Genomic DNA, 9,200 nt, shown 5'->3' on the forward strand with positions numbered 1-9,200 from the left:
CTCTCATTACACTCACCTTTGGGTGACGCTGTAGAAATCTAGCTGCCTCCTCAAAGTACTCGAGGTTAAACTCTTTCATGACCTTGGGCAGATCTTCAAAGTCAAAATATGGCAGAGAAAGTGCAGCAAAACCACGGGTAGCCAGGAGACTGGATCTAAATTCAATCAAACCTCCTTCGTCACCATACATATCAATCACTCCTGGGAATGGGCCATCGCCTGGATTAAGAAGAGGAACAGAGGACAAGTTATCAACAAGACACTAAAAAGTATCTAGTTAGGAGTGAAAAATAAAATATAAAAGGCATTAGACACGTTCTATTCCTAGAACTTCATTACTCTTCCATTTGCACAGCTGAGATTAGAGAATTAGTGCTCTATTCCACTTTAGCTATTTCAAACTAAGAACAGATCCCCAGCTTCCTCTTAAAATATGTATGCAGCTAAATGTATTTATTTATTTATTTCAATCTAAATGTATTTCTCAATGGTCTTAACCTCCTACCCTCAGAACAATCATACTCTAAATCAGCTATTTTCCCACCAAGAAGTCATACTGTAATTAGCAAGTGCAAGCACATTGCTAATGAGGCAATAGCACAGAGGCCTATAAATAAATTCAATCAAAACTTATGCAAACTCTGAAAGAAGGCACATTAAGAAAAGAACAGTGGAGACACCCACTGCTGGATGCAATCAGCTGAACTTCCTAGCTCTATCAACGCTGTAAGAGCTGGCAACAGACCTGCTATTGCTTGTGTGAAAAGACAGAATAAAACTGACAGGGTGCGGTTACATGTGTGCAACCGATGCACAGATAAAACATGCATATACGTGTACCAGCAGTCCCACAAAGCTTCAGATACATTGAGAACCACAACCTTAAGCAAGCATGCTTTGCAGCCAAGGTTGTGTTGTGTTATTGCTGTCTGTCATCCTAGCAGATTTTAGGTTAAAGGCTCTGGAACCATAAAGACCCGAGTGATTCTATTATTATTTTTTGTCTGGCCACCAGATGTCACCACTGATGCATTCAGATAGAATGGAAATAGAATAGCTTGGCAGAAAAGGTACCTGCTTGTGCAAAAGTGCATTAACTCTCTGTCCCCATCTATACGCAACAAAGACAAGACCTGTGACATTTCAAGGTGCTTGAGAAAAGGAAGTTTTGGAAGAGAAATGCTAGATGGAAACCTCCTAACAAAGCATTAGAAAGTCGGAAAAGCACTGAAACGTGCTTTTAGGTTCTTTTTCTTTCAGTTCTAAAATTTTTCATTGAAATTCAATATTCTGTGTGAGAGAAGATCAGTCCAGACAAATTTCCCAGAATTCCAAGATCAGTAGTAACCTATAGTTATGAACACTCAGCCTAGGTGGCTAGGAAAAAAAAAAAAAAGGAAAAAGTACTCTATTTATCATCCCTATGTGGAAAGCTTTCTAGCAAGTACATTTGATAAAAGCACAGTCAAGCCTTGAGTCTTGAGAGAAATACAACTTCAATTTACAGAAGGATCCTTGACTGCCTTCCTGAGTGCCTGCACACATACAAGTATAGATTCTGCATTGTTCACTAAAATGTAGGATGAAATGCTAAACAACTTTACCAATGCTTTAAAAACAAACAAACAAAAAAAACCAAAAACAACTAAAGCCTTTAACTTTTGCGCCTGAAATATGAAATCCCTTACACATTATAACTGCAGCGTAAGCCCGCTTCTGTAATCTCACTTTTACTAAGGACAGTTGACCTTTATGATTCCTGCCTTAACAATCCCTGCAGCAAAGAAAGATACGGTGGTAATGCTGTAACTGGATCCTCCGTCAAGAAGGATGCCAGCATCATTTAAGCAATAATCCCAGACTTTTTTCACAACATTACAACACCAGACTTTGTAAAAGGAGAAATGCAGTTCCAGCTTGCAGATCTCTGGATTCCCACTGAGCTCAGCAGAAACTCAGCTCACTCTCTAAGATGGGATATATCAAAATAACCACGTCTCAGTGGTAGAAATTCCAGAATGCTGACTAAACATTTGATCCAAAATTCAAAGTTCAATCTATGCTGTTTTCTTCTTCTTCAGTGGACTTTGGATCTGTATCTAAATGGATAAAAAAAAAAAAGATTATTGGTTTGGAAATCATTCACTGAGAAGATTTAAATCCCTAATAACTGTAGTGGTACTTGCAGGATTTGGAGAACTGATCTATTATAAATTAGGGACAATATGGGCTGCAGGTCTAGTAGAACAACACCAAGGAGAATACAGAAGCTTAAATCATGGCTCAAGTGTTCAAACGCTGTCGTCGGGGTAAGGTTTCATTTTCCAGCAACAGCAGCAGGCCATCGGAATATCACAGCTCATAAAACACAGCCATCCCACAAGCAGAACAGGTAGAACTCGTCCAGAAATCTGTTTTGCATTTGTCCCACGGAACAAACGAACTAACTAAACCATTAACTCGGCCTTCTATACACTTCTATTTCCCAAAATCTGCCCTGCTGCTCCGCTGATTGGCACGTACGTGTGTCTCGGGGAGGAAAAAGGGCTTTCAAAGGAGAAGAGCCGCGGGGTCCCGAGCAGCACTCACTCACCCGGCGGCAGGAACAGGGAGCCCCTGACGCCTCCCTCCTTCAGCCGGATCCTCCGCACGCCGGGGGCCGTGAACCAGCGCTGCACCTCGGCCTTGGCCATCACCGGCCCGTGGATGGCGCCGGGCCCGCTGTGGCCCTGGTGCACCAGCACCTCCACCCTCATCGGCGTGCCGGTGCTGCGGGGGACGAGCCGCTGGTACGGCCTCTCCATGCCGGCGGGGGCGAGGCTCCAGAAGAGCCCCATGGGCTCCACGCCCGTGTAGTCCCCGCCGTGCGAGGCGTCGGTGCCCAGGTGCAGCTGCCCGCGGCCGTCCGCCCGGTAGTGCGCGCACGACTGGAAGAGGCAGCCGCGCTCGTCCGCCACCACGGCCCGCAGCGTCACCGCCTGCCCCGCCGACAGCCCCGCCACGCGGGTGTCCACCCGCTCGTCCGCCAGCCCGGCGGCGGGGGTCACGGCCACGCTCACGGCCCGCCGCCGGGGTGCGGGGGGCGGCGGCAGCGGGGCGCGGCACAGGGCCCGCAGCGGGGCCGCCGCTCTCCACATGACGGCGGCGGTGGCGGGGCCGCTGCACCCACGGCAATAACGGCCGGGCCGCCGCCGCCCCCGCCAGGCAGCCTCAATCGAGAGCTGAGGCCGCCCCCGGCCTCGCCCCCGCCGCCCGCCCCGCGGAAACCGAGGGTTGCCTGGAGCCCGCCCCAGCCCACGGCTCGCTTTAATGAGGGCCACAATTAAAAGCTCCCGGCTCGCTTTAATGAGGGCCACGAGTACAGCCCGGGCGCAAGGCGGGGGGCGGCCCGTCCCGTGCAGCCACCCGGCTCGGAGCCGTGAGGCGCTGACCCGCTAACGGCCCGTGTGAGGGCAGCAGCCCCGCTCTCCCCCTCAGAGAAAACCGCAAGGCGGGAGGGCGTCACCTGCTGAGGTGACCAAATGTGGGTCCAGGGGTGACCACCGACACCTCCACGCCACTTCTGTTTTCCCTTTACGCTTCTGAATGTTCTCAACCCCCCAAGTTTCCTCCTTTCTACGGGATATACCCAGAATATTCTGTCAGGCGACGGGCTGTTGTCATCTGTAAACGAGTTAATTTGGTATTTCGGGATGCTGACACGCTATTGCCACACTTCTAAGTGAAAATCGTATTAATATTAGGTCTCAAAAATGACAGTGTTAAGGCAGATGCATACGTTTCAGTGATGTGGGAGAGGGGAAAAGAACAGACAGTAAAATTGAAGGAAGTGCACCTGGAGAACAGGAAGATTACTGGAGGTAGGCAGAAAAAAGAGCTGCTTCTAGAAATAGTGCAAGAAACCATCTCTGGTAAGGACAACGGCATCCAATGTTTCCTCTAAGGAAGCCCAGAAAGGTAAATTTTCGTCCCATTCCTCAGCTCAGCTTAGTTACCTTCCACTTAAACTCGTATTCCAAAAAGACCCAGCCTTGCCACCACCGTTTTTCCACAGCTTGGAAACCCAAACCACACACGGTAAGGAGGCCAAGACGTCGCTGAGGTTAGAGGACAGCGTGAAAAGGAAGCAGCTCTCATGGCTCTCACTCACCATCTTCCTCAAAGAAACGCAACAGCTTATTTTCTGATGTTCTTTGCTCTCACTCAGAGCCATATAACAAAACAAGTCTGAAACACTAGCATCTTCCTCTGGAAAGTAACCTAACTCGCATCACAGCTTATTAGTTGTTCCAGAGGGCTTGCCATCGAGGTGCCTGTGGAAGAAGGCTTGGATCTGCTGCCAGGCATCTCTCTGTGCCTCAGAGTGTGCCTTGGGCTCCCCTCCCCACATCACAGGCTTGCCAACTAGCAGGTGCATTGAGGCTGCACACATTGGGAAAAAGGGGGGTTCGATATAATGCCCTGCTCCAGGATAACAGACTACCTCGGGCTTTTCCTTCCCATGTGCCTGCAAATGTTTGCTCCCCTCAACTGCAAAGAATTCACTTTTCCAGTTGTGATCATCCTGGCCAACAATGAACAAAAAGCGACACTCGGCCTTCTCCAAAGGGATAAAGCTTCGGCGGTTGGGCCCTTCTAACGGGTTGTTCAGTACATCGACAATATCAGCAATCCCAGACTTGTTGATTTTGATGCGTTTTACATCGGCACCGAGGGGGGGAATGGTGATATCCTTGTAGCGGAGCACTGCGCCCACGTTCGCCACCGAGCCATTGATCACAGCGGTGGCCGTGATGCCCTTCAGGAACGAGGCCATGGAGAGGCACAGGTCACCCCCCTTCGAGAATCCAAGCAGCCCAACCCCTGGACCTTTCACCTGGATGGGAGAGAAAGAGAAACCACAATCAATAAACCACTGCTTGCTATTTCTTTGAAGTGCTGCCATATTCACAGCAGTTCTTGTTCTGAATTTGGACCCCAGGTAGAGGCATCTAAGGTCCTATGTGCAAGGCCCATGTCTGAAGGACCTTGGAGCACTGCTCTGTGCTTGACTTATTACCACAAGCCCTGCAGAGACTGCAGCAGCATCCTAACAGAGGATACTGGAAGATGGTTAGTGAATTGCACAATTGCTCCAACATCCAAAGACCCTTTCTGGGCTAAAAAGGCTCTGAGACAGCAATAAAATTTAATACCTTCCGTACCTTAGCACCAGAATGACAGGCTCCACACCCTCTGACTCTGAAGCACAGAAAAGGAGGAAAATAGAAAATACAACCCAAACTTGGCAAAATGTTGAACACATGGTGGCAGGTATCAGTGAAGGTGTTCATGACAGGCTAAGATACTGTTGGCAGGGGGAGATAAAAACAAAAAAAAAAAAGAAAAAGTAGTTTTTGGGCAGAGGAGTGGCAAAAGCAGTTAGGGGAAAGGCAACTGAAAGGCAACCAAGGCCTTTAACAATTTCTCATATTTCTGAGGCTGAGGAAGGTATTTATTTTGAGCTCTCCAGAGTGGCAAGACACTGCTTTGTGCAACTCTAGCTACTGCTGTCTACAGCTATTTGGAAGAAGACGCAGAACTAAGCAGGGCTCTCTTCCAAGTGGTGCCATCTTGATGCAGACCTAAGCAGAGCTCGCTCTCTTCCAGGAGATGCCAGCTCAGGAACCCTGATCCCTGACTTCACAGCCAGCTACTAAAAGCCACACACCACATACCACCATTTGGAGTGACTACAACACCTTATTACAATACACAGCGACAAATGGGTATTTATGGACTTCTTGAGCCCTGGATCACAGAGGCGTATCACATGCTCCAAGGCTGGAAAGGACATTTAGTTCTCAAGGACGTATTACAGAGCATAAACCTCAAAGCCCTATTGGAAGCCTGATAAGCCTCAAGGCTACTGGTTCCCTAGTTACAACACTGGGGTGAGTGAAGCAGAAATTACCAGTATGTGACCCACATGTCATTGTGTCACCCGGCCAGTTCAGAAAAACTGGAATAATCTGCCAGAGAGCCACTGTAATGGGACTTAAAGATATGAAAGGAACTATTTGCAGCCAACGTGAGCAGAGATGCTATTTTAAATAAAGCAGTTCTGCCCTGTGTGCAGTCTGACAGGACTTAACTAATGATAATTACCAGTAATGAGAAAGAGTCAATAAAAAAGCCAACCTGGGTGTGTTTTAACATGTAGTTTATGGCTTCTTCAAAATATTCCAGGTGGAACTCCTTCATCTCTTTGGGGAGATCTTCATAGCCGTAGAAAGCCAGAGCCAGCACAGCAAAGCCATAGTTGGCCAGCAGGCAAGCCCTGTATTCAGGGAGTCCTCCTCCAGTTCCATACAAGTCAATAATTCCAGGAAAGGGGCCATTTCCTGCAACAGACCACAAGACAGCTACCTTAACCCATCACTTTTCATTTGTATCCCAAATTGATAGGACTGAGAATCTATCTTTTTTTTTTTTTTAAAAAAAAAAAAAAGCATCAAGAATGGTACTAAGCATCCTAAATTCTGTGCCAATTTTCAGTAAATGGATAAATTGCTTCAAGATTAAATAAGACAGCACAAAACAGCAATCTTGCTAATGTTTTAGTGAACATCAGGGCTAGAAGGGAAGGGCTCCCCTGACAGTCACATCTAGTTCCCTATATAATGTAAACTCACTGCAAAGATATCAAGCTCTGCTTCAAGAATACCCAGGAGGATTCTCCTCACTGCATTTCTTAAAAGATGGACCCAAAAATCTCATCTTCTGATGTTCCAGGCTTCTCACTTCCTGTGTCAATGTACTACAGCAGATTAACCAGAGCACTAAGGGAAGAAAATATTTGCAGTTGGTCTTGCTACCCTCTGAAGGAAACTCTACCTTAGGCTCATCAGGAGACAGGGACGGAACAGAGCTGGGAGGGATGGCTACAAACTGATAAAGAAGTATGGAAAGGAGAAGGCCATACGGATTCTTCATTCCTGCTCTGAATATAGGCAATCTCAGGTGTCCACACACTAATGCACAAAACTTGGGCAACAAACAACAAGAACTGGAAACTCAACCCCAGCCACAGGGCTACAACGCAATCATAAGCAGGGATGCTGGCTGGGACAGCACGTATGATTGCACTGCTCTCATGGAGGAGCTACCAAGGGCAGGCAGGGAAGGAGGTGGGGAGGGAAAAGTACACACTATGTAGAAGTGCTCTCTGACTTGGTGGGGTTCCAGCATGAAACCAGAGACACACCTGGTGAGAGCCTCTGGATCACAGGGAGAAGGGAAGTTGGGAATGTGTTGGGGGATCGTAACTGCTAAAGAGCACCTGACCAAATCAAGGCAAGAGATGAGGCTTCCTACTGACAACTAGCATAAGCCTTGACAATTGCTGGGACAACACAGCATTTTTTAGGCAATCTGGAAACCTCTGAGACCCTCTTGATAATTTGCTGACAGAAAGGCTGTAAGGGCAAACCTGTATAATGCTCTACTTGACTTTCTGCTCAGAAGCAGAGAGAAATGGTGCAAATTTGGCAGTAAAAAGCAGCTTGGACTGCAACAACTCTGAAATGACTGAGTTCAGGATTTGGGGAAAGGTTGGGATGGGCAGCAGCACAGTTAGGACTTGAGACTTTTGGACAGCAACGTTCAGCCCTAAGAATGACTAGCTGAGTTCCCTGGAGAGCAGCCAGGTAGGGGAAAGGTAGGTTGAGGGCCGGCCAGCACCACACGCTGCCACCACGGCATCTGAAAACAAATATGTTCACACACAACTGTTGGCATCAACAGCTAGTACGGTGACACAGGGTTTGTGGATGGGGGTAAATGTGAGAGAGCACTGAGGGTGAGCTTCAATCCAGGGGGGCTCTGGTGAATTTAAGGACTGGGCTAACAGACAGGTCATGAGGTCTTCACCCATGGAGAAGGGTGAGGGTGTTCTCTGGGCGCAGAGCAATCGCATGCAACCCCGCACCTTGGGAAGTGACTGCCCGAGCAGCGGCCCTGCCGAAAACAACCCCGGAGCCCGGGCTGAAGAGCAGTCGCTGACACAAACTCAGGGGGCAAGGAGCCCGGCAGGGCCGGTACTCACCGGGGGGCAGGAAGAGCGTGGCCCGGATCCTCCCCTCTCGCACCGGCACCCTGCGCACCCCGTCCCGCAGGAACAGCCGCTCGTGCTCGGCCTGGGCCAGGAGCTGCCCGGGGGGGTCCCCGTGGCCCTCCAACACCTCCAGCCGCAGGCGGAAGGGGGTCTGCACGTCCTTCTTCACCAGCCGCCAGAAGGGCTTGCGGGGCTGCAGAGCCCAGAGCAGCCCCATGGGCTCCAGGCCGCTGAAGCTGCCTCCCGGCAGCGCGGGGCAGCGGGCCAGGTCCAGCTCCCCGTCGTCCGCCGCCTGGTACCGGCCGTGGGCCTGGAAGAGCTCGCCCGCCTCGTCCCGCAAGGATGTCCGCAGCGTGACCTGCTGCCGCGGGCCCAGGCCCTGCACGGTGATGCCCAGCGGCTCGTCGAAGAGGCTGCGGGCGGCCGGCGAGAAGCGGATGCTGGCGGCCATGGAGGACAGGCTGCGGGCGGGGAGGGCGCCAGGGATCCGCGCGGGGCCGGGCCAGAGGAGCCTCTGCCAGCAGCGAGCGCTCAGCCGGCTGAGGGAGAGGGCAGCGACCTGCCCCATGGCCCCGCAGCGCTTCCGCCCCCGGGCACCGCCGCCCCGCTCTGCCCGCCCGGGCCGGGCCGGGCCGGGCTGGGCTGGGCTGGGTTGGGCTGGGCTGGGGAGCCCTCGGCCCGCCCGCCGCGCGGGGAGGGGCCTGGGCGCTGCGCGGGAGCCCGGGCCGGGGAGCTGGGCTTGGCTGTGAGGCGGCCAAAATAGATGGTTTGAATAAATAAATAAATAAAATTAATTAAATAAATTCAATAGTAGAGGCATTAAAATAGATGTTGCTGAGCGTCTTTGCTTGCTACTGTGCAAATTAACCCGAAACGAGGAGTCTCGGGGCCCCCTCACAGGGGATGTTTCCTGACAGAAATGGGGAACCTGTCTCAAAAACCAGCCGAGACCGACCTTGTGGTTTGGACAAGAGCCAAGGAGCCGCTGAGTTTGTACAAAGGCAGGGGGTCAGCTAGTGGTGATGAAGAGGAGGTATCAGCCTTCATCCCCAGGCCCCCCGAACCAGCACCACCACAAGGCACTACGCAAGCGCAGATGGGAGGA

General features: G+C 50.7%; 2 protein-coding genes across 6 annotated transcripts in view; both read right to left on the minus strand.

Annotated features, from left to right (window-relative positions):
* LOC116490404 (dynein light chain 1, axonemal-like) overlaps nt 1–3,137 on the minus strand; it is a 23,844-nt gene extending 20,707 nt beyond the window's left edge. For 2 of the 4 annotated variants that reach the window (XM_032189535.1, XM_032189534.1), the window contains exons 1-2: nt 2,594–2,831; nt 17–219 (exon numbers count right to left, since the gene is read on the minus strand). In XM_032189535.1, the coding sequence (XP_032045426.1) occupies nt 17–219; nt 2,594–2,804 (414 nt within the window). In that variant the 5' untranslated portion in view covers nt 2,805–2,831. Of the gene's footprint in view, nt 1–16; nt 220–2,593 lie in introns of all 4 variants that reach the window. The other 2 variants (XM_032189533.1, XM_032189532.1) reach the window with 2 other exon arrangements.
* Nucleotides 157–8,579, minus strand: LOC116490405 (acyl-coenzyme A thioesterase 1-like). Of its 2 annotated transcripts, XM_032189537.1 has the most exons (4): nt 8,087–8,546; nt 6,181–6,383; nt 4,484–4,876; nt 157–219 (listed from the first exon to the last, which is right to left on the minus strand). In XM_032189537.1, exons 1-4 carry the CDS (start codon nt 8,544–8,546, stop codon nt 196–198), a joined length of 1,080 nt encoding a protein of 359 aa, XP_032045428.1. In that variant the 3' UTR covers nt 157–195. The 2 variants fall into 2 exon arrangements, with proteins under 2 accessions (XP_032045428.1, XP_032045429.1); XM_032189538.1 differs by lacking the exon at nt 157–219 and having other exon boundaries at nt 3,716–4,876; nt 8,087–8,579.
* Between the last annotated feature and the right edge of the window lie 621 nt (nt 8,580–9,200).

Source organism: Aythya fuligula, chromosome 5 (assembly GCF_009819795.1).
Source record: "Aythya fuligula isolate bAytFul2 chromosome 5, bAytFul2.pri, whole genome shotgun sequence".
NCBI lineage: Eukaryota > Metazoa > Chordata > Aves > Anseriformes > Anatidae > Aythya > Aythya fuligula.

What these genes read in the sequence shown, in the direction of transcription:
- LOC116490405 (XM_032189538.1), bottom strand. Translation starts at nt 8,546, where the DNA reads ATGGCCGCCAGCATCCGCTTCTCGCCGGCCGCCCGCAGCCTCTTCGAC. An exon ending in CACGCTCTTCCTGCCCCCCG is followed by an intron (nt 6,384 to 8,086) that starts GTGAGTACCGGC and finishes GGTCTGTTGCAG; the next exon opens with GAAATGGCCCCTTTCCTGGA. An exon ending in ACATGTTAAAACACACCCAG is followed by an intron (nt 4,877 to 6,180) that starts GTTGGCTTTTTT and finishes TCTCCCATCCAG; the next exon opens with GTGAAAGGTCCAGGGGTTGG.